Raw genomic sequence first — 25303 nt, forward strand, 5'->3', positions numbered from 1 at the left:
TCAACGACTTCGCTGCTTCGGATGGGTGGCTTACGCGTTTCAAACATCGCCACGACTTGATTTTTAAAAGCGTGTGTGGGGAGAAAGCGTCAGTCGATGAGGAAACGTGCCTGACATGGAAAGCGGGCAAGCTTCGCGAGTACCTCGAAGAATACCAGCCGGCAGACATTTTTAATGCAGACGAGACTGCGCTCTTTAATCGGCTGCTACCGGACAAGACCCTGACATTTAAAGACGACGACTGTTCTGGAGGCAAAAGAAGCAAAGAGAGAGTGTCAGTGCTTGTCGCGGCGAACATGACTGGCACAGAACGGTGTCGCCTGCTTGTGATTGGGAAGGCTGCCAAGCCTAGGTGCTTTAAAGGCGTGAAGACGCTTCCTGTGGATTATGCCTCGAACAGAAAGGTGTGGATAACATCCGATATATTTAAGGACTGGATCACCAAACTCGACCGCAAGTTCGCGCAATCAAGCCGTAAGGTGTTGTTCCTTGTGGACCAATGTAGTGCCCACATGAACGTACCTGCCTTGAGTGCCATCCGTCTTGTGTACCTGCCTGCAAACACGACGTCCGTGTTGCAGCCAATGGACCAGGGCATAATAAAAAATGTGAAGGTATTGTATAGGCAGCATCTCATCGAGCGCATGCTTTTGTGCATGGACAACTCGTCGCAATACGAGGTGAGTTTGCTTAGTGCCATCAACATGCTAGCGCGAGCTTGGACCCGCGTGAAAGAAGAAACCATCGCCAATTGTTTCCGGGCCTGTGGTTTCATGGAAAACTTCGGGGATGCTTCTCCTTGTGCGCCAGTGGAAGTGCAAACAAATGAGCTCGACGACGGTAGCTTTCGCGCCGCTCTCGGTGACGTCCGTTTTGACGAGTATGTCGCTGTGGACAGCAACGTCGAAACATGCGGTCCACTAACGGACAGCGAAATCGTGCAGATGGTTCGGCCCCATGACTGCATTCCTGAAAATGACGATGATGACGACGACATCGGAAATGAGCCACCACCGAGGGCTGCCAATGTAGCTGCGGGTCTTGCTCTTGCGCAGCGGTTTTTTGTTGGAGAACACAACGCCAAAGAAGCACTTCGACACGTGTATTCCTTACAAAACTTGCTAGCCGCAGCCAGATTCGGCAAGCAGAAGAAGATGACAGACTATTTTTCCTCAAAACTGTCGCGCTTTTAAACTAATAAAAGTGCCGTTTTTAGTGCTTTTTGCTTAATTCGAAGTTTTTTGCGGTTCCCGTGAACTTCGTATTAACGGGAGTCGACTATAGTTTTCCGTGGTATTCGTGTCTGTGTCATTCGCTCTTCGTTTTCGATGCCGTGCGTGCATGCATAGACTGTGTGTGCATGGTGTGGCCCCCCGACAACGTTCAGCTTTGCTTTTTTTTATTGCGATAGCATATGTATATGGACAGTCTCGGCTGATATTTTGCCTCCGCCGCCGTCATTCACATATCTATATATATGTAAAAACTCAAGATAGGGGAAAAAAAAAGAAAAAGAAAAAGCCGCCGTGCTCGGCGCCCAGCTTGTCACTATGCGCCCAGGTGCACTTATCTCCCACATGTACTTTGCCCCGCGAATGGTAGTGGGGAAAAGGGGGGGTTAGATGCTTGTGCGCGCACGCGCGCGCTTATCCTTCAATGGGGAGAACAGAGTGCCTTCAACTTTGATTGGGGAACGATTTAGTTTAGTTGCTCGCTGGACAGGCGCTGTTTGTGAAAAGAGTGCGCTTTTCAAACATACCAAAGTAACAACTGGGGCACTTGTTGGTTTACACTCATATCTGTACCTGTGATTACGTTTTGTGCCTCGTTTTTGTTTAAACAGTGCGTTAAGTGTCGAGCAGTAAACGTTGTTGGTTCCGTCTCATCCTGTGTATGTTGCTTTTCTTAAGTCATTTGTGCGTGAGCAGCGCGCTACACGTTTCAATCTGCTTGCCGTTCTCAGCGTTACATTCCAAGAATTGTTGTTATCGCATTCATTGCTTCGCCCTTTGATGTCTTCTTATATTTCGGACAATCGTGTCTTCACCCCCGAGGGGTTGTCAGATTAGGTGCTGATAGAAACTCTCAGAGACCTCGGTGACGACTGGTCTTCAGAGGTCGACTCGTCAGGAGCTTTCGTTTTGCGCCGCACCACAAGTTCGCAGGCTGGTAGCTTTCGTGATTAGGGAATTAGTTCTGGCAACACAACGGTGCATTGAACGCAATGCAATGAACACGATAGCGAAAAATTGTAATATTGTAAGAAGTAAGGCTGGCAGCCAACTCTTTTGGATCCAATATCGCGGAACTCCTACGAAACGCTAGTGTGAGCAAATATGGTCGTTCCAAGGAGAAGTGCTCTTTTCACACAGTCACTTAGCGTTGAAACCGCACTGATACTCGCCGAGATAGCAAGCTCACCAGCGGTTGCGAACGCCCTTGAAATCGTTCATTATTGCTGCTCGAGCGATTACCCTTCCCCCCCTCCCCGCGTTGTTTCATGCTTATTCAAGACTGGTGGTTTGCTTTCTGTCTGAACATTCGACGCCAATTCTAACACACGGGAGAAGTTATGCACTTTCCAGGCGATAAGGATGGGCCGACTCATTTTATCTCTACTTCTGCAGCGCTTGCGCGCTTTTACCTGCTTGTCAAAGTTAGGATGCGCGGGGGCATATTAACAATATGCACTTGTTACGGAACATGGCGGTGACGGCAAAAACCCGCCGAGAGTGTCCATGTAATGGCTATCGCAATAATAATGCAGTTTTTTACTGTAAAATAAGTGTTTTGGGTTAGCTCTGCCTTCAGTCTCCCCTTTTGTTTAATTTGTGCTTTTATTTTTCGAATTTTCCTACCGAACCTGCATATAACGAATGCCAAAATAAGATATGTTTATTAAGAACTTCTCTGGAAGAGTTGGCTGTGGGGAGGTCAAGGCATTCGCTACGTAATTCACGCCTCTGATCAATGAATATCGAAATGCTGCATGAATGACACTGCTTTGAAATGGGTATGACTAGATGTGCGTATAAACATGAATTTAGGTGAGGCTGATAGTAGCGAAGAATATGAGTAGATAGGATCATAGGTTGGCAAAAGAAAACATGGAACATGCTCAGATTCATTCAAGTAATAAACCTTGCACTTTGGACTCAGACTCAAACTCACAGTGGTGGCGGGAGACCTGCTAAATATAATACACGTCCATTCTTCATGTTTCTTTTTTACACAAGTAATGTTCATCTTGAAAAAAGAAGTGGCCACATGGGAGGAGGGAGAAGGGGAGGGGGGCTTGCTCAATCATAGGTGCTTATTGCAGATCCCCCCACCCCCACCCCCCCCACAAAAAGGAAGGGGGGTGCTCGCTCGGCACTTTACGGTAATGCCGCCATTAACTGCCGTTGTCAAGAATAATTTAATCTACTGTCCTTGGAGAAGCACCAAGTCGAGCTGTGGGCTTATTGCCCGTTTTTTCGGCAAGGATGAGTGGCACTGCCTATATTTTTTGTTTTTCGACTATACATACAACACCCGGATTATACGACTGTTTTGCGTGGTCTTCTGAAAGTTGTACAATAGGGGTTCCACTGTATATCTCTTGTCTGTTTTATGAAAAAAAGTAACTCGTCCTCAAGGTGTAATTATTATATTGTCCTCAAGGTGTAATTATTATATTGCACTGCTGTTGTAAAGTTTTAGTCATGTAACCTAAACCTAATCAAACCACGTTGTTGTACACTGCCAGCCAGTGGCATTTTGCCAGCCCCTGAACAGCTTTGCTGTGGTTCAGGAGAATGGCAGCTGGTTATGAAACTCCTGTTTAAAGTATCAGCTGGTACAAACAGGAGGAATTGTTTATCAAAATTGAGCCCACTGAAGTAATGAAGACAGTTCTTTCTATGCAATAGCAGCAGCAGAAAACATTCACTGTGCTGTTTACTTTTCACTCCTAATCAAACGTGGCTGGCATCTGTCGAAGCTTGCGCTGAGTTTGTAGCTACAACTTGGTTCTTGTATTTTCAGGGTGGCTTAGTATTTGTTTGTGGCACCAGAGATGGCCTGATGCAAGTCAGCTCGCGCAAGCACAACACGGATGACCTCATTGCTACCGTTTTGGCTGTGGAGCCAATGAAGTTCATCTACAGGGGAAGGTGTGTTTTGCTTGTCTTAATTCTGCTCTAAATTAACTTTACCATGCTTAAACGCTGAATTTTAAAACCCAGTACAAATATACAAGTGTTATACTACTAGCTCAATCTGAGCTTCCAAACAGTGACGTGCATGTGTACTTTGCCAAGAAAATGCATGCTGAAAAAGCACTGCAGCAATGTACCGCATTGGTTTGGACTGGCGGTGTTCTTCAAAGCTCAAGTTTTCTTTTCCTCATTGGTTCATGGCTGACGCAGCTTAGTCTCACTTTATAGAAACAACAACAGAACATGTTGGCATGAATTAAGTGCAAAATAAATTCTGTGTTCACTAGGCTTGTTCAAATAGTGAATTTTAGTAAAGTGCAAAGTCAATTTTTAGTGAATTGTGATTTTTGTCTAATAATTTTAAATCAAATTTAGATAGTATATATCACATATTTCAAAGGAAAATGGGTATATTTGTCCTGACCCAACTAACCTTCAGAGTATATATTTTTTTAATTAAAACAAGGCCTGTGCAAATGCCACCATTTTTGGTTCATAGCAAGTGTGAACAACTGTGAAGAGTTGCAGGATTTGAGTTTCATTAGAATGCAAGTGATAACCTGTAAAATATGTTACGTTTTCAAATTTACTGTACTTAGAGCAAGCATCTAAGCCGGGATAACAAACTTGGAAAATGATGAATTGATGTGGCTGTAATATGTTAATTTAACCTTGAAGTGGGTTTTGTCTGGGTAGGTGCTTTCACGGCTTAGCACTCCTTTTTTGCAGTGAAACCACTTTTACAATTAATTGCATGTCGATTAATACACACTTAAATAGGTGGCGTCGGGGTCTAGCACCTCTTTTTTTGCAGTGAAACCACCTGTACATAGAGACATGCAGACTAATATATACACTTATTCGTTCATTTTGAATACTTTGAACTTTTTAACAATTTAAATTAGAAATAATTGAAGCGAGTTCGAGTATACGAAGCATTCGAATATTCTCACAAGCTTAGTATTTACACAAATACATAATGTTCCAGAAAATTTTCAATTCAGCTTAGGATTGGTTGGTTACGGAATTAGACATGGAAAGCAGAAGAGTAGCTTTGAAAATTATTATGCATAAAACTGAAGTAATGTGCAGCAGTCTCTGCAGAGAACAGCTCCTTGCGATAGGTGGCGAGACTGAAAGTTGTAAAAGAATACATCTACTTTGGACAGGTAGTAATCGCTTAGCTGAGCCATGATAGTGAGATAACTAGAAGAATAAAGATGGGGTGCAGCACATTCGGCAAGCATTCTCAAATTACCGTATTTACTCGCATAATCCTCGCACTTTTTTTGGCGGAAAATGGGTGCAAAGTTGGGGGGTGCGAGAATTACGCGCGGAAACCTTTCCTCGAAAACCTACAGAGCAAAAAAAAAAAAAAAAAAAATGAAAATGGCCGCAAATCAGGATTCCCACACCAGCAACTAACAGCAAGCTTTGAGAAGTACTAAAATTGACCTCGACAATAAAAGCAGAGGTTCAACACAAGGCAAAATTTATTCTAGACACAAAAAGTGCAATCAAATAGTCGAGAATCGTATTACCATACACAAAGCTTGTGTGCAATGTGGGCGTAGCAGTAGCCTTCGTCGCTCAACAGGAGCCCTCAAAAAGTAAGCTTAGCATGTCAGTATTTGGCTGATGGTTATTTAACAGAATCGTCCACAGTTTCCTTCTGAAGAAATAAAGTTTACCATCAATCTCAGTCTTAAGCACACGGCAGGCCCAATGCGTTTTGGTGGCTTTCAGCTACCGTCACCAGTAGCGAACACCAAACTCGTTAACTCTGAAGGGCCTACCGGCGGCCCTGTTGCCATTGTTTGGTGCACGATCAATCACTTTCAACCTGAAAGCAGCCGTGTAGCTTCAGTATCGCCCCATAGCGTGACAAGATTACCAACACAACATACAAAACACGCCGCAAGGCGCACTGCCGTTTTGGCTTGGCTTGGATTGGATTGAATCTCCGTGCAATAATAGTATGCCTGATGCTTAAGAGATGGTGCCAGATGGCCTGTGCTATCATCATCAACGGCTGGAACCAGCAGACGACATTATTGCAGCAATTTTCGAGGGTGCGATAATTACTCGAGGAAAAAAATCGTATTTTTGTTGGGCGATGTGGGGGGTGCGAGAATTATGCGAGTGCGAGGATTACGCGAGTAAATACGGTATCAATGGTGGTCTGCCACTATCCTTTAAGAGAGAGGTATATAACAGCTGCATCTTGCCGTTACTCGCCTACCGAGCAGAAACCTGGAGGCTTAAAAAGAATGTTCACCTTAAATTGAGGATGACACAACAATGAGCAATGAAAAGAAAAATAATAGGTGCAGTGATGGAAGTGCGGCTCCAATTGCTCCAAACTGCTCCAAAAGAAAAATGCTGCTCTATGCTGCTCCAAAGTGCAATATTTGCTAGTAACTGCTCCAAACTTGCTCCAAAAGGATGTTGGGAAACTAAAAATAATGAGGCTGAACCATGGCGCCATCTTGTGAGCCTAAGCAAAACCAAAAGCAAGCTGTATACACTATCATCCTAGTATGCTACTCAGCGGCGTAAATTCAGAAAAAATCTCGAGGTTTGACACATATCAGGCCATGGTGTCCAATTCATATTTTTAATATGGGTTGTATTTTTATTTATGTAGGATTTAAATCATGCTTTCAAATAAAGTTTTTAAAAATCAGCATGGGGTCTGAGCTCAAGCAATTGCATTGTTCTAGTCAGTCTCTCTTTTTCATCTTTTTCAATTTACATAGTTCACACAGCTGAGGGGCGTTTAACACAGGTACACATTGAAAGATTTAAAGTCTTTTAAGAAGTTGATTGCACTATACTTGACTGTTAATTCAATTCTATCACGTGCTAAAGCTAAATCTCAAGTGGGATGCTTGCAAGGGGTGTCTTCCCCAGCCTGAACACCAGAAAAGTCGAGACTCTCTTGGCCCCCCTCCTCCCATTCTGCCCATGATTTACGCCAACTATAGTGCTTGTATACTAGCTGCATACTAGCATACGGCATGTTTATGATAAATATAAATATTTATTAGATACTTTAGTGGTGTTTTAGACTTCAGGAGTCGTTAGGAACATGCATCTAGTTCCAAAAAAACTAAAAGCAACCCTAAGCTATAGCATTTTTTTTCTTCTCCTAATACACTTGAGCCTGCTCTAAAGCACCATTTTTTCTGCTCCAGAATCTGCTCCAAAAAGCAAAACGTTGCTTCCATCACTGTAGGTGTAACTTTAGGAGATAGGAAGAGAGCAGAGTGGGTCAGAGAACAGACGGGGGTTGAAGATATCATAGTTGAATTCAAGAAGAAGAAGTGGACATGGGCATATAGCATGTAGGCAGGATAATCACTGCTCATTAAGGGTAACTGACTGTATTTCAAGAGAAGGCAAACACACGAAGAGGAGACAAAGTTAGGTGGGTCGATGAGATTAAAAAGTTCGCATGGCAAGAGAAAGCACAAGACCGGCTTGATTGGCAGGACATGCAAAAGGTCTTTGTCCTGCAGTGGGTGTAGTCAGGTTGATGAGGATGATTGTGTGAGCTTGAGCAGCAGATCGCTAAACTGTGTAAAGAACAAGATGGTTGATATTATGGGGTGCATACAAGCCTGAGAAGTTCCAGCACATGTTATATAGTAGAGTTTGGGTAAACAGAAATCAGTTAAATGGAATCGCTACATAAATGGTACAACACACTCTGATATGATTGGTTTAGTATTTGTAGTCTGAACCCCTGTTTATCTCTCAGTAAATGAAACTCCTGTTGATTCTTGCCGCAAGGAGATGCTTGGTATGTCAGGAAATGTGCAAGAAAAGACTAGTGGAGCTACTGCCTTGAAATTTCCACTTATACTTGCAGTAATGTCGTAAATTTTAACAGCAGTTGCTAGGATCAACATGATTCTTTATCAATAAAAATTTATCACAGTGTGTTCTGAAATAGCGAGGTACTTATGGTGGAAAGTTTCACTAAATATTACCATATTTACTCCCATAATCGGCGCACTCGCATAATAGGGGCACCCCTAGTTTGGTCGCGAAAAATTGTATTTTTTCAATTCCGCTCATAATAAGCACACCCCGAACTTTTTCGTGATCAGAAATGATTCTACCCCCCAGCGGTACAGTTGGAATGCGGTCCCCGTACCCTGAAGAAAAAAAAGAAGGCAAATCGACGAGCAAATAAAAAAAATCTCGAAGTGCAACAACCTAACAAACGTGTTTGTTGAAATAAAACTTGAAAAAAAAAAAAAATGTCCATGAGCGGGGGAAAAAAAAATTTTGCTGTTCCATCAATTCCTGATACCCCCCAAATCGCCGCGCTCCTTGGAGGTCACGTGTACAACACCGGGGCCTCTATCGCCATCACCACCATCAGTGAAAAAGAGAGAAACGCCATTTTGGAATCGGTGTGCGTATGTTGTGGTCGTGTGTATTCAACTTTGGTTCCACCATAGGGAAGTACGCAAGCTACACGGCTGGATTTAAACTGAAGGCAGTGCAGTACACACTGGAGCACGGCAACCGGGCTGCAAGCAGGCATTTCGATGTTGGAGAAACCCGTATTCGCTACTGGAGGGATCAACAAGAAAAACTTAAGGCGACGAAGAAGACACGACCGGCTTTCTGTAGTGCCAAGACCGGCAGGTATCCAAACGTCGAAGAGCAACTGAACCGCCATATACAGGAACTACGACAAGACGATTGTGCTGTGTCATTGGATATTGTGCAGACTGAGGCTCGAAGAATAGCCCGAGCGCAGCACAGCGAAGTGAAAGAGTTCAAAGGCAGCTTCGGATGGACAACTCGTTTCATGCGGCGCCATGGTCTCGCACTGCAAAGGCGGGACCACCTTGTGCCAGCGCTTGCCCGCAGCATATGAGGACAAAGTGGGGGACTTCCATCATTTCGTTATAAAGCTCTGACAGCAAGAAGACTTCATTTTGTTTCAGATCGGCAATGCGGATCAGACCCCCCTTTGCTTTGATATGCCGTGGAACACGACAGTGGAGGAGAATTAAACTTAGGACGCTCCCAAAGGCAAATTTCCCTCAAGGCATCTACATCATAGTCCAGGAAAAAGGCTAGATGAGCACGGAACTCATGGTGGATTGGGTGAAAACAGTCTGCGGTCAGTGGTCGGGTGGTCGTTCTCATTCATGCTTGTCCTGGACAGTTTTCGTGGGCCCCTCCCTTGTAGATCGCGTATAACATAACTAAAGGAGCTGCGCACAGATCTGGCAGTGATTTCAGGTGGCCTCACATCGATACCGCAGCCTTTGAATGTGTCCTTGAATAAGCCTTTCAAGGACAATGTTCGAAGGCTGTACACCACCTGGATGGTGTGGGGGAGCATGTGCACCCGGCCTCCCTTTCCCTTTTATGGCAACGTGACAGCGTAGTTGCGGGGACATGACTGTCCCTTCGAGAGGCAATAAAGCCTCTTGCGAAGGGATGGAACATCCCTGTGGCCAGTGCTCGCGATCCCCATTTCCCGGCGCACGGAATGGGTTTCCCCTCCCTCAGCGAGGGAACTTATTCTCGTTAGAGATGGGAAACCGGGACGGTGAAGAAAACCAGCACAGGTGACCAGATGCGCTCTCCGGCACCGGTGTCGAAAGAAGAGGGACAAACCCGGAACTCACTGCGAGCCAAGGACGACAACGACCGAGTTGTAAGCGTTTATCCTTGCTATTTGTAGTCTCTCTACGCGACATTTACGCGTTATTGCTAACATATAGCAATAACGTGTTGTTGTTGACCTAGCCTGTTGCCTTATTTGGCCGAACCCGTGTAGCTGCAACGAGACAAGCTACAAATAGGGGACGTTAATCAAGCACGCTACGACTGTGTGCGGCTGAAACATTAGCTATAGGCTTCTGCGTCAGCTGTACATAGGGGTTCATAGGATGAACCCCCTACAATGGCTGGAAGACAACATCAGCTGACTCCAGGTGGTAAGACTAAGGGGTCGCTTGTAGAAATTCTGTGTGCTTGAATCGTGGAAGCATGGCAGGCGATCTCCGAGAAAAGCTTCAAGAAGACTGGTATCTCGAAAGAACCGGAGGCGAGTTAGGATGACATGTTGTGGGGTGCGGATGATTGGGACACCGAAAAGGAATCCCCGCTCGGCGGATATGAATGTGTGCTTTCAGACTCAGACTCCGAATAGGGAAAAGGAGGAGCACCTACAATTTTTGTGCAAATAAATTTTACGTGTGTGTGTGCAGTTGATGGCTCTCGCTTGTTCATTAAAAGGTACGTAGGTATGTTTGTTTTATGCTGAATTAATTGGTAAACAATAAAGTCGCCCTTTACTTTACAAATGTGCAGATTTAAAGCATGAGAACAGAGTCGAAAAATTTTCGAAAAGTTTACCTTGTGTAATTGGCCCAACTTCGAGCCGGATTTTCTGAAAAAAAAAAAAAGTGCGCCTATTATGTGAGTAAATACAGTATTCAGCCAAATGGCCATAATATGAAAAAAGCTTTTGAATTTTGTGATCTTACTCTGAGATTTTCTTTTTTTAGTGATTGATAGCCTGAAAGGCGTGCGCACTCATAAAAATAACTCTCTGTCTCTCTCTGTCAGGATCGCAGTGTTCTCTATCAAAGTACTCCGAGATGAGCGCATCTGTGTTGTTGCTGAACAGCGGCCAGACTGCACGGAGGAGGAAGTGAGTATTAGACCTTGTGAAGATCACCCCACATGAAAATGTTTTGCCAAGTCTTAAATTTTAAAAATGAGAATTTGAAGCAGCAAAATATAGTTAACCTGTTCCTAAGGGTGTGCGAATAGTGACTTTTTGAACGAAATAGAATACGAATTGATTAGTGATGACACCTAATAAGATATGAATAATCAATTTTGTTCGAATAGTAAGCGGACCATGTTCAAAGCACTCTTGGAATACCATGACATTTTATTTGAAACAAATATTCACAAATTTTCGCAGAAAACCATTACATGCTCGAATAGTAAGGAGACCATTTTCAAAGCACTTTTGGAATACCACAACATTTTATATGAAACAAATATTTACAAATTTTCGCAGAAGCCCATTACAGTTAGTTTTAATAGACTCGAAACACCACAATTATGAAAACTAAGGTTAGCTCGTATCAAAATACATCAACAAAACATGTTGTAGGGCTAGTTGGTGATTGGTGCGGCTAACTGGTGAAGTAGAGCTACCACGAAGAGTTACATTGATTTTGAACAAAACCGCCATTTTGATTGCCCGCAAATGCCGCCCAGAAGCAATCTATTTAGACCTAGCCTACGGTTCGGCATGTCGTTGCGGGAAGTTTGCACAAGACAACATGAAGACTGGGCGTTGAAAAAATCACACTCAAGCAGTGATCAAAGACGAGCATGCGTGATACAATGTTTAGCTCATTAAAATGAATTATTGGGCCAGTTGATGATTCATGATCGATGTATACTGCAAAGCAGAGAATACTGAGGACAACCAGACAAAGACAAGTGCAGCCTATCAACTGAAGGTTTATTCATCATGCACCACATATAAATATGACAAATAGGAAAGAGAAGAGGTTAGCATTTCAACAAACAACAAAGTTTGTACACCAGTTGCATGAGGCAAAACAGTATATTCATTAGCCACATGCACCACTATCTAGGAGAGCAATTGATGACTCACGCATTTGTTGGGTTCCCACTCCATTTTCTCGGCTTCAATGATCATCCGGGTGTGGTCATGTTTGTGCTTATGCAATACTGCTGTGTTTTTGAACTGAGCATGGCAACCACACCTGCTGACATGCTGAGCTAAGAAACATTCATTGTCATTGCGTACATTCCGTGCGTGTTGACGCAGGCACTCATTGAGGCATCTCCCAGTCGGCCCGATATAAGACGCGCCACATGATAGCGGAATTCTGTATACGGTGAAACCCTCGTTAATACGTACCTGCCGGGGATGGTGGCATAACTACGCACTAAACGTACTACGCATTAACCACCAGCTACAAATTTGCATCTCCTGATGTGCGCCATTGCTGTCAACAGAGGCAGATACTCAGTGGCACAGGAAATATTGCCCGGAGTGCCCACCGCAAAGCCATTTCTTTCTTTTTGCCAAGTACAGAAAAGTTTCTGGCTCTCGCCTTGTTTCACATTGTTTGCAATGACAACTGCATGCTTGATTTTACAATCACTTAGTAGAGACATGCAGGGAAAGTAGGCTTTTTTTTAAACTAATTTTGTGGCATTGGTTGATAAAATTTTGTTTTTTAAGCAGAAGGGGGCCTGTACTATTTTGTTGATATGGGTCTGCCGCCACTTCTGCCTGCTGAATGTGGGACTGTATTACATTTGACACACACACACACAAGCCTGTGCGCACATCCGCATGTACATGCACACACACGCACTACTTATATCAGAGTGGTGTTACACTTGGGCTCAGCCATGCACCTGACTGAGATTACATTATTATGAATAAGCACGGGGTTGCTAGCCGGACTGCTAAAACATCATTTTTAAGTGGTGTCTATAAGTATCGTTATTGTAGAAGCTCATTCGTTCTAATTTGAAGGGGACTGAAATTGTTAAAACTTAATAGATTTCAAATTGGCAGGCTGGCGCTAAAATGAATGGACATTACACCACACTGTGTGGGCAGAAGCAAAAGAAGCCACTACTGGACTCATTATTGCGACCTTGGAGCCACAACATGTCCATGGAGCCACAACAGCAAGCAGATTCCATTGATGAGTCAGTGATAGGCCAGAAACAAGCAGCGACATGCAATTATGTGAGCAATGGGTCTTAATGTCGAAGTATATGATGCTATTTATGCTGCAGAACACGTGTATTAACAGGGCAGAGTCAGTGCAATCAAAATTAAAAGTAATCAGCAATTTGCATTTACTTGCATTCTCCTGTCGCGGCTCCATGGGCATTGTTTGCAGCTTGCCCAAGAGTTTCAGTACAGTGGCTGAATTCTCATCTATTGAGAAAAGTTGCTGCTTCATTGTCTTGCATTTCTAGCGAATTTGGTTTGGTTTGGTTTTGCATCCCATTGTGATCACTTTGGGTCGACTTCTGCAAGAAGCAATGAAAAGCGTGCGCTCCCAGTTCGAATGAACCATTGTGGATACTGATGCACTCTAATTAAATATTTAAAGCTTTCTCCCATAGAAATACTCAGGGCTGTGCTGGGACTAGTGCCTCAGTTTGAATTAACTGTAAGTTCCTCTTTAATCGAGTTTGAATTAACAAGCAGTTATTGTATCGGTTTACATATACATACATGGTGTCCTAGCTAATTTGAACAAAGTGTTTTTTTTTTTTAATGAGTTCTAGAAAAATAGTGCTAATACAAATTACTAGAAGTTGTGTGTACTTACAAGCACTATTCTTTCTAATTCATTTTTTCATTCAATCAATTTCTTCATTATTGCTTTAATATCAAACTTCTCACTTATAAAGTTTTAGACCACCTCAAATTAGCTCCTAATCAAGCTTTTAATTGTCCTGGTCTTTTTTTTTTTTTTGAAAAATCGCAGCCATCAAAATATGTGACGTACGAAATAGAGGTGTGCCTGCATGTCGCTACTCAAATGCTGCCAAGTGAGCATTTTTGAATACGCAGCTGTATTTGTTTATTGCCTCATCATACAAGACAGTGGGGTGGTGGGTGAATATTTTATTTTTAATCAAGAAAACTATTATGGTGCACTTACAGCTATCAATTGGTGCACTCCTATCATTTAGTAGATAAGAGTTGATAAGTAGATAAGCTGTGCCTAGTGATGCATCTGATAACATTGTTGAGTCAGCAGAAACCAGCTCTATTTTGCTATCAGTTCTGTTGTGAAGCCCATCAAACCATTCTACATGTTGTGTGGTGTGGCAATACAGGAATGCAGCTAGTATCCATTAATGTTCACTTGGAAGTACTTGAGCAGCAACATCCGGGGGTAGTTTTACTTCATATTTCACTTGTCGAGTTTTTGCTTTCCCTGAGAAAACAAGCAGGCAAGTTTCAGCATGAAATAAATGCTTGATTTCAAATTGATTTAAGGCCACCTACAGCTTTATAATTGACATGTTGGTGATCCAAGCAATAAATAAGTTGATCAATTAAAAACAATTAACTAAACTGTACTTATTGATTTAAAACGACTTTTTTAAGTACACGTGACTGCCTCTGATATGCCTTTGATACAATTTTTACAGAGCTCTTGGTTTAAAAGAAAATGTTAATTCAAGTTTGCTGGACACCCTTCTTTTTTTTTTGCCCCCATCTATTTTCATTGCTTCCATAGCTTCCAACATAGAGGCCCTCCGGTCTCTAGTCCCCTTTTCTGCCCTAACTAGAATAAGTGTGCCTGCATTATAAAACCTCGTTAATTCGAAGTCACTGTGACCGTGAGAAATATTCTAATCAAGTGGGTTTTCGAATCATTGGAACATACAAAAAGTGGGAATCAAGGAACTTGAAATTATTCAAGGTAACCAGGGCTGGTCATTTGCTGTGCCAACTAGGTTGAACATTGTATATACTGTACGTGTTGTCGCTCATTTACATGCGCTTCCAGTAGTGCTTCCAGCAGTGCTTCCCCCAGTAGTCTTCATTCACTTTGTAGAGATGCATAGATTTTTTTTTTTTCATGAGCATTTGACTGTCACGAAACCTGTGAAGGACCTAGTTTTTGTCTAGGATCATTTGGCCTTTGGCAGCATGCCATTTATTCAATTCGTTTATTTCTGTGATCTCTAGCAACGTTTTTCAGCAATACCGGGTCACAATTTTGGCACAAGCAAAGGTAAATGCCAGGTCTTGCTGCTGCCACCAAAAAAAGAAAAGAAAACTTTGCGATTAACCGAAATGCGTGCCTGCGCAAGTAGGCGTTTGGTGTGTAGCGACACCACGGACCCGAGCTAACGGGGGAGTTTCTACTCCCTCCCACGCCTAGCCGTGCATGGCTTTGCCGTGTCCGGGGAAAAGGGGATCCTGGGGGTTGAGCCAACGCTGGGTGATTGGACCTTTAAGGCCCCCCCGACAGAGGCAACACACCCCTTTGGCGCCGGCTTCACGTAGACGGCTTCACGTAGACGGCACCCCTGGGCTGACCCACCCAGGGGAAATCGGCAGTCGCCTTTTCCTATCCCTCTCTCCCTGCATCTTCGTCTTTATCTCTTACTATTTATCTGTCCTGTCTTTTACTCTCTTCCGTTTACTTCCAAACTTCCTGGCGGCTAGGGTTAACCCTGTGCAAATAGCCTACCTTGGTCTAGGCGCATTGGGTTATAGTGGCGTTGTACGGCTGGCGTCTGCAGTTTTCAGCATCTGTAAACTTGTAGCGTCCCCTTGTTGGGCTCCGTGGTGGGTGGCCGCCAACGCTGCTGAACAAAAATAAGAAAGGCATGCATGGAGCATTCCCCTTACTGTCTGATCGTACCGGCTTAAAGCGGGTACGCACCGATGATATAAACTTTTTTAACCAGCCCAAAGAAACATATCCTCACTATCATGTTATCCACTGTGAAAAAACTGAAAAGCAAGCCAGAACCGTCTCTCCTTTCCTGGTTTCTAGATGTCTTACTGAAACTCTTGGCACAGGATACAAGGTAACCAAAATGGCTAGTGGAGACCTTCTCCTCGAAATCCGTGACAAAGAACAATTTGAAAAGCTAGACCGTCTTTCAGATTTCGGTGGCATACCAATAATCATAACACCACATAGATCAATGAACACAACTCGCGGAGTGGTATCTGACATGGACTTACTTGACTTGACTGAGACTGAACTTTTGGAGGGGTGGAAGAGCCAAAATGTCACTAATGTACAGAGAATCATCATTAGAAGAGATAATAAGGAAACACCGACGAAACACTTAATACTCACATTTGCATCCAGTAAACTACCGGAATCTATTCAAACAGGGTACACAAAGACATCTATCGGGCCGTACATACCAAACCCTCGTCGTTGCTTCCAATGCCAGAGGTATGGCCATGGCTCTAAAACCTGTTGTGGTCGCCAGACTTGTGCACAATGTGGAGTTCTAGGCCACGTGTCTGAGAACTGCAAACAACCGCCACACTGTGTAAACTGCGAAGGAAACCATGCCGCATATTCACGCTCCTGCACATACTGGAAAAAAGAAAAAGAAATAATTACGTTGAAGGTGAAGGAGAACATTACATTTAAGGAAGCACGGCGAAGAGTCGCTCCATTCTATGGACCTACATACGCTGATGCGGCGCGTCAGGGGGCACCGCCGCACCAGCCCTCGCCACTTCTTCGGCCCGCGCATACCGAGCCGGTGGTTGTGGCACCTGCCCCCAAGGCGGCTGTAGCCCAAGCTACACCGCCTACTCCCAAACAGACACCGGAGACTCCAGAGTCCTCCGGTCTCAAGGCCTCACCTCACCAGGCGAGGCCCGAAATTCGAATTAACAGCCCGCACGTGCGGGCATCCAGTGCCTCCGAAGAGGCAATGGATACGTCGGCACCCTTGGTGCCGAAAGAGCGGCGTGGCTCCCTGGAGCGCGTCAAGAAAACAAAAAAGCAGATAACAGGGCCTGGTGATGGCCCTGTTAAGTGAACTCAAACTCCCTGTCTAAACAGCCACTCGCTTTTCGTACACACAGCACTATTTCACATTCACCATGAACACTCAAATTATACAATGGAACGTCAGGGGCCTTCTCAGAAACCTTGACGACATCCAAGAACTCTTACAAGAACACTCGCCAAAAGTGCTGTGTGTACAAGAAACACACCTTAATTTAAAACACACAAATTTTCTTCGTAAATACGTTATTTTCCGAAAAGACCGTGTTGATGCCATGACATCATCCGGAGGTGTTGCCATCATAGTGAATCAAGGAATAGCATGCACACACTTACAACTCCAAACATCCCTTGAGGCAGTGGCTGTTCGAGCGGTTCTTTTTGATAAACTGATCACAATCTGCACTATTTACATTCCTCCTAGCTATAAGCTGCAAAAACGCGATTTACACTCTCTAATTGATGAACTTCCGGAGCCTTATGTTCTCCTTGGAGACTTTAATGTGCATAGCAGGCTATGGGGTGGCTCTCGGTATGACGCGCGAGGTCGACTGATCGAACAGTTCTTATCTCGTCGAGCGCGTGTCTCCTAAATCGAAAAGAACCAACCTATTATAACCTCGCTAATAACACCTACTCCTCCATAGACCTGAGCATAGTATCTCCATCTCTTGTGCCTCTACTCCAGTGGAAAGTCGTCAGTAATCTGTACGGAAGTGACCACTTCCCCGTAGTTTTGAGCACAACGACAGTAACTGAGTGTCCACCACGTGTTCCCAAGTGGCTCATAAACAGAGCCGACTGGGAACAGTTTTATACTATCGCTTGTCTAGGTTGGAATGACATCTGTACTTTGAACATTGATGTTGCTGTGAACTACTTCACAGCGTTTTTGATTGATGCTGCAACAAAATGCATCCCACAAACAAATGGACACCCTGGAAAACGATGTGTGCCATGGTGGAACTCTGAATGCCGAAACGCGCGCAAACAGCAAAACAGAGCTTGGAGGCTGCTTCGGAACTCACCAACAGCCGAAAATCTTGAAACCTTCAAGAAAATAAAGTCTCAAGGCAGGAGAACGCGTCGGCAGGCCAGAAGAGAAAGCTGGCAGAAGTTTTTATCAGGGGTTAATTCATACACACAGAAGGCTAAAGTCTGGAACATGGTCGGTAGGATAGCAGGAAAACAAGTACACACACTTCCATTCGTAAACACTCAGGGTGATACCTTGGAAGATCAGGCAAACTTCCTCGGTGCACACTTCGAACAGGTATCCAGCTCGTCCCACTATACTGACACTTTCCAAAAATACAGAACAAGAATAGAAAAGCAGAAACTCGAAGACAAATCCACTAGATACGAGGCATATAACCAAGCTCTCAGCCTAGCTGAGCTCCGAACATCTCTAAACTCCTGCAGTACTTCTGCCCCAGGTTCTGACCGTGTGATGTATGAAATGTTAAAAAACCTACCAAACGAAACCCGAAAAACCTTACTTTGTTTGTACAATGCTATTTGGTCTTCTGGCACTATTCCTACCTCCTGGAAAGAGGCTATTGTTATTCCCATTTTGAAAGAGGGCAAGGACCCTTCTTTACCCTCGAGTTATAGGCCTATAGCACTTGCAAGCTGCTTGTGCAAAGTCTTCGAAAAAATGATAAACTGCCGACTTGTACATTTTCTTGAAACAAATAATTTGCTCGACCCATTTCAGTGCGGGTTTCGAGAAAGTAGATCCACCACAGACGACCTTGTTCGTATCGCGGCACAGATCAGAGACGCCTTCGTCCATAAACAATATTTTCTCTCTGTGTTCCTCGATATCGAAAAGGCTTATGATATCCTCGATATCGAAAAGGCAACATGGCGTTTCGGAATTCCTGTCAAACCGGACATTCCGTGTCCGCCTGGGCAGTGTGCTCTCCCAAACATTTGTCCAGGAAACAGGCGTGCCACAAAATGGTGTGCTTAGTTGCACACTTTTTATTATTAAAATGAATTCTTTGCGCTTGTCCATTCCCCGCAATATGTTCTATTGCACATATGTCGATGACGTTCAGCTTGGCTTGAAGTCATGCAACTTGGCCATGTGTGAGCGGCAGGTTCAGCTTGGTTTAAATAAGGTCTCCAAGTGGGCAGATGAAAACGGATTTCGACTTAACCCACAAAAAAGCACGTGTGTCTTGTTCTCTCGAAAGAGAGGCATGCACTCGGAACCTGACATTCGACTGAACGGGCAACGTCTGTCCGTCAAAGCCGAGCATAAATTCTTAGGCTTAATCTTGGACAACAAGTTGACCTTCGTACCCCACATAAAGTATTTAAAAACAAAATGCTTAAAAGCCATGAATGTTTTAAAAGTGTTGTCACGTACTATGTGGGGTAGTGACAGGCAATGTCTCATGAATCTGTATCGAAGCCTCATTCACACCCGCTTAGATTATGGGGCCGTTGTTTATCAGTCTGCAACTCAAAGTGCTTTGAAGATGCTGGACCCCGTGCACCATTTGGGCATCCGCCTTTCTACGGGTGCTTTTCGCACCAGCCCCGTAGAAAGCCTTTATGTTGAGTCAAATGAGTGGTCGCTTCATCTGCAGAGAACTTACATGTCCTTTGTTTATTTCCTTAAGGTGAAAGCAGATAAGAAGCACCCCTCATACTCTACTATTAATGATTTGTCGAGCTCAATTCTGTTTCAAAACAGGCGTTCGATGAGACAGCCCTTCTCAGTTCGCCTGAAAAGTCTAGCTGAGGAAACTGGAGTCTCCCTTGAACACAGTTTAATGGCTCCTGTAGCATATCCGCCACCGTGGCAATGGCAGACTATAGACTGCGATGTGTCTTTTCTTGAAGTTACAAAACATGCGCCTATTGCCCATATCCGAACATACTTCCTGGAACTTCAACACAAATACACACGTCCTGAGTTCTTTACAGATGCCTCCAAGTCCAACTCCTCTGTGTCCTACGCTGTTGTCGGCCCATCCTTTTCGAATGCTGGCCCTCTACATCCAGGCACAAGTATCTTCACAGCGGAAGCTTACGCGATACTTGTGGCAGCTAAACACATTAAACAATTACAAATACAAAAAGCAGTAATTTATACAGACTCCCTCAGTGTGGTAACGGCTCTGCACAGTTTTAAAAAACAAAAAAACCCGGTCCTCGTCTCACTTTACTCCATTTTATGCACACTCTACACACTCAACCAACATGTTGTAGTGTGCTGGGTGCCAGGGCACCGAGAGATTCAAGGCAACGTGAGGGCGGATCAGCTCGCTGCATCCGTCAACAAAAGCACTGCCCCTACACCCATATCAATCCCAGCCCTTGATCTTAAGCAGTCTCTCAAACGAAACCTCAGGGTATACTGGAAGAGCAAGTGGGATACACACACACAAAACAAACTACACATTATTAAGCCACACCTTGGTCAATGGCTGCCAGTATCAAAATCGCGACATACAGAGGTAATACTAACGAAACTCGGGATAGGACACACATACACGACACACACATATCTTTTGTCCGGTGGCGATCCACCATTGTGTGACAGATGTGGGGAAGAATTAACAGTCCTTCACATGTTAATTCAGTGCAAACACTTAGAATCTCTAAGAAAACAGCATTTTCTGTTACCCTACCGACAACCTATGTCTTTACACCCTGCAATGTTCGTAGGGAACCGCTTTTTAGTTTTAAATCATTGTTAGCGTTTTTAAAGGAAATTCATATTTTTCACATCATATACCCGGGCATTCCGTAGCACGACCTCTCCAGAGAGGTTTTTGCTGCGGTGGCTACACAACAAAGCACATGCCTCACGGCCGTTGGATGCAAGGGTACGAACGAGTGAGGCACTTGTGCTAATGCCATACATGTCCGCCATCGTTTTTATTATCACCAACTTTTGTCATCTATTCGCACCACACACACCTTTCACGGCATGGTCATGATTTTATTACTTGTATGTTTTTACCCGACTTACCGCGAGGAATTTTATGGCCCTTATACAGCCGCTAATCATAATCATTGTCCACATTCCTTATCCCATGAACTGGCGCTCTTTGGCCATCAAATGGCCCTTGCGCCAAAAACACCATATATCATCAAACCGAAATGCGTGCCTGCAAAAAATAAGATGTCTTCATTGCAACACAGTAGTGCCACGTGAGCAGCATGTCGCCTGCTTCTTGCTGTGTCAGCACGTCATGATGCAGCCATTCACTTCTGCTAAAACAAATATTTTAGTGATGGACACGGTGACGAAATTTGCTATGTGTTTTGGCTGAAAAGCAGGATCATTAAAAGCTTTCAAACAGAGTTTTCGAAGTAGGCATTGCAGGCAAGAACTCCGCTTGCAAGTGCACAAGTTGCTGGAGAAACCGGCACTCGGTGGTTTTCATGCATCGCAAATCCCGCCAGATTGCCCTTTATTAATTGCTTTTTATTGCCAGAAAAAATGGGTAAATCATAATGTGCTGATGTTGCGAGAAGCATGCAACAAGCTGCCCATGCGTCACTCCTGTGATGCAGTGAAGCACGTGTCATTTTCTGCAGGCACACATTTCATTTTATCACGAGACCATTTTTTATATAATTTTATCTTTCGAGCTGGAAATAGCGAGGCTAGGGTTCTCCAGCTGCCACTTATTAGTATCGCTACAGTACGTTGCCTAGTGGCTCTCAAGGGCCGATATTTCGGCGGATGTGGGGCGAAATCAAAAGAGGAAATGGCGCACTGCACCCTAAATTGTCAAATTAACCGGACTGGTGCTGACCATCGCTTTGAATTATCCACTCATACCTGTGTTGTGAAATACGGGACCGCAGAAATACTTCGAATTAAGCTGGATTTTGAAATAACCGAGTTTGAAATAATGAGGTTTTACTGTACTGTATTTTCTGGTGTATAAGACTCGCTTCTTTCCTATATTTTTTCTGGTGCACTTTTTACGTACTGAATTTTTTGGTGTGTAAGACTCGCTTCTTGCCCATATTTTTTCTGGTGCATCTTTTGCAGCGGTGCGTCTTATATATGCACAAATTCATGCAATTTGCGAAACCACTATGTTAATATTTCATTTGTGATTACAATGAACTGAGTGCGAGAGCATGTCTAGTCTTGTTATAACAATGAAGCAGGTGTCGTCTTAGATGTCAGCTATTTTCTCGTTAATCACTGTGATGACCACAACGATTACAGTCACAATAAAAGCCTCCATCGTCACTTTTACTATTTTATTATTCGAATTGTTTGTGCTTAAGCCAGTCTTTAAGGCCTGGAACTGAGGCATAAAATGAAGAAGGGAAGCACAATGTTTCATTGTAATGTTGTAGTGTCCGCAGTACCAGTTACAGAAATGAAAGTACCCCTTTGTTATCATCATCAGTTTCTGCATGAGGCATTGCACCAATTTTTGTAGTCATAGCTTCCAGCTTCCGGTAGCCATTTACATTTTGTATGCGTGTGTGTAAGTGGGCAAACGTGCAGCGCAATTGTTGCGTGTGTTCCCGCGAAGCCTCATAATTCTCTAGAGACAACGCCAACGATGTGCTCCAGGGTACTTTCAGTGCTGCGTAAAAGAGTTACTTGGAGGCCTCTCAATGCTGCCAGCCACGGCAGAACTTTTGACAGTGTGCCCAAAGATGTGGTTTGGAATCCTGTCAAATAAATGGTGGTTTTCTGGACCTCAGTACAGTGTTATTCGCTAGTTTTATACTGCTGTTTAGAGATATTCAATGCTGTGCATGACTACGCATCTTGCAATGAATGTAACGTGCGTCAGTGTCAAAAATAGGTGCGTCTTATTTAAAGGTGTTACTTATACATAGGCAAATGTGGTATGCTAGTGGAATGCTTTGTATTTTATTAAACAGCTTCCACTCAACCGTTCTGTATCCCATTTACATGATATAAAATGTGGAAATAGGCAGAACTTGTTTCAGCTAACGTCGACGTTTGGTGTCATTGAATGCGACAGGGGATTTCAAATAAAAATTCTTTTTCTTTCTCAGAGCTTTCAGTGGATGAGCAGAGTCCTTCAGGCTGTGGACAGCATTCACCAGGTTGGAATTTACTGTCTGGCTTTAGTGCCACCAAACTACCTGCCAAAGGTAACTTGTTTTTCTGCTCAATTCTGTATGCAAGCTTGTTTATCCTTAGAAGCATTCATACACTTGAAAATGTACAGTATTTCAAGGTGTGGCATTAGTCATTCATGGCAGTGAGCCGTTAGCCATTTACAGCCTGCTTTCTGCCTGTGCACAAGGAATTTCAAGCTGATGCTAACTGGTCCTTGAAATGCAGGGGTAGTAATGTATCAAGTGTTATATCTGCATTATGTTCACAAATTGCTTTTAAGGTTGAAGTACACCAGGCATAGTTCCTTATCTCCCAACTTTTTCCACCCTTCACATTTGTGGTCAGCTGTGTGTGCTTGGTTGGTTAGCAACACTGTGCCATTCTGGGAACAGAATGGGACAGGAAGGGTTGTGTGGGCTAAATAATCATAAAATAACAAAGTAGAAAAAAACTGTACCCTGCCTATGTTACTTCTGTCCTTATGTGAGTATGTGCAACACGTCATCACCTGTGCATGACTTGTATACATAGTTTGAGTAAGCTTGTTTAGCGGTAGAGGCTCTGTTATTGACCGCAAGTTTCCTCTTCAACGCTTTTGTTGAGCCTTGTGAACATCATTTTTTGATTCTTATGATGAGATGGAGCAGTTGAGAGGGAGAGAAAAATTAAAAATGTAAGGGTAAATATACCTGGTTATTGAAGTGCAATCTTTGGTGTTAACTGCATAGCAAGAGACCTTTGGTAATGATATACCATTTTATAGAAAATAAGTCATGGTAATGTAAGTCTAAATGGAGCAAATTTTGGCATGTATATGAAAAATGCTCTGGTATGCACCACTGGACAGTGTGCGCAGCAGTGTGCTTTGATGCCACTTGCACCAAATCACACTGCAGTTGACCGTCTGAGTGCCATTGTGCCTTATCACTTGACTGACTGTAAATTTTGAAATTTGTGCTGATTACTACAATGTATCAATGAACCTGATGCATCTCTTGTAGACGCCGCTTGGTGGCATCCACTTGCCAGAAACCAAGAGGCGCTTTCTTGAAGGGAGCTTGCACCCAGCCAATGTGCTCATGTGCCCACACACATGTGTCACCAACTTACCAAAGCCCCGCGAGGTGCACCCAGGTGAATACCATCATCACAGCTATTGACCGCTTGTGCCAAGCTTTGCATGTACAGCTTTTCTATTTCCTGTGGGATGGCTTCATTTGCGTGGTTTTTTAGCTTCTGTAAGGTGCTCTCGGCTGTTTGCTATATACTGTGGTCTGCTGTAGTTGCCCCATTCGGCTCGGTAGCTTCATTATTTAGCTGACTAATTAGGGAAGATTTGAATCCTCTAAGGATTGTGTCCTGTCTCTGTCTGTGATAATTCACTGGACTTGGGCCATAGATGCACTGTTGTCTTTTAAGGAGATGATCATTCCCATTTCATGCTCCTTTCCTTACCCCATTTCTGCTAGGTCAGAAAGGCACTAGGTCATTTGTTTTTCCTTCCTGCATTCCTCACATTATCTATCACTTACCACACCTCTATAGAAACATGGTAGCATTTTGTATCATGACTAGGCACTTGAACATTGTGTGCTCTTTGGTGTTAACACTGGTGCTTCACCTTGTGTAGTAACAGATTGTCCTATGCGTCTGCCTCATATCCATCTGTGAAAGTAAGCGTGTGTGCACTCTTGTTTCTCTGATACTCGTGAAACTGACAAATTATCTTTATTTGTCATGCACTCCAGCGGACCTGTCACAAGATTCTCCAAGTAATGTTGTCCCCCTTTCTTCCACACATTGTGTTGCATGGAATGGCTTGGCTCCTTTTGTTTCCTTTGTTGCCACTTTATTGCTTGAGTGTGAGTGTCTGTGTGTGTCTGCAATTCATTTTTGTACCGCTCCTTATTCATGAAAGCCATATTGCAGTCCTATCACCTGCTCCTTGTTGTCTTTACGAGATTTCATAATTATTATGCTGGGCACTGCAAGTGTGGTTTTATGGCAATTGGGTCTATCTATTAGGAGTACATCTTTTTGCTATTGCTGGGTGACATGTGATTGTATCATATAATTGGTAAAACTTGCAGACATTATTTTTTTTTTCTGTACCAGCAAACCATTCTTTCGAATTGTTAAGGTCATCACTTAAACCAGTGCTTCTCAAGTTTTACCGTCTAGACACACTAAAACAAAAACATTGTCTCTTGATGCTGAAAGCTACCATATAAACAGCTAAATGTGAAACTGGATGTGCTAAAATGGGTATTATAAATCGTTTTTTTACTGCTGTCGTACAGACACTTGTTGGACACCTTTAAAGCAATGGTCATTGAAGTCAACCAGCTTGCACAAATCAGCTTATTAGGCACACAGATCTTATTGGCCTTCACTTTAGGGGACAGACTCATCTTAGACATTTTTTGTTGATTTTTTCAGTGATTTTGATC

General features: G+C 43.6%; 1 protein-coding gene across 5 annotated transcripts in view; it reads left to right on the forward strand.

Moving 5' to 3' along the window:
• The window catches only part of LOC119175688 (disco-interacting protein 2), a gene marked incomplete at its 3' end in the record, with an annotated part of 148937 nt that overhangs the window by 113896 nt on the left and 9738 nt on the right, over nt 1-25303 (forward strand). For 3 of the 5 annotated variants that reach the window (XM_075881900.1, XM_075881902.1, XM_075881899.1), the window contains 5 exon segments: nt 4027-4154; nt 10806-10890; nt 22787-22885; nt 23855-23987; nt 24602-24625. In XM_075881900.1, coding sequence (XP_075738015.1) covers nt 4027-4154; nt 10806-10890; nt 22787-22885; nt 23855-23987; nt 24602-24625 — 469 coding nt within the window. 5 annotated transcript variants of the gene reach the window in all.

This window comes from Rhipicephalus microplus, chromosome X, assembly GCF_043290135.1.
Source record: "Rhipicephalus microplus isolate Deutch F79 chromosome X, USDA_Rmic, whole genome shotgun sequence".
In the NCBI taxonomy this organism is placed as follows: Eukaryota; Metazoa; Arthropoda; class Arachnida; order Ixodida; family Ixodidae; genus Rhipicephalus; species Rhipicephalus microplus.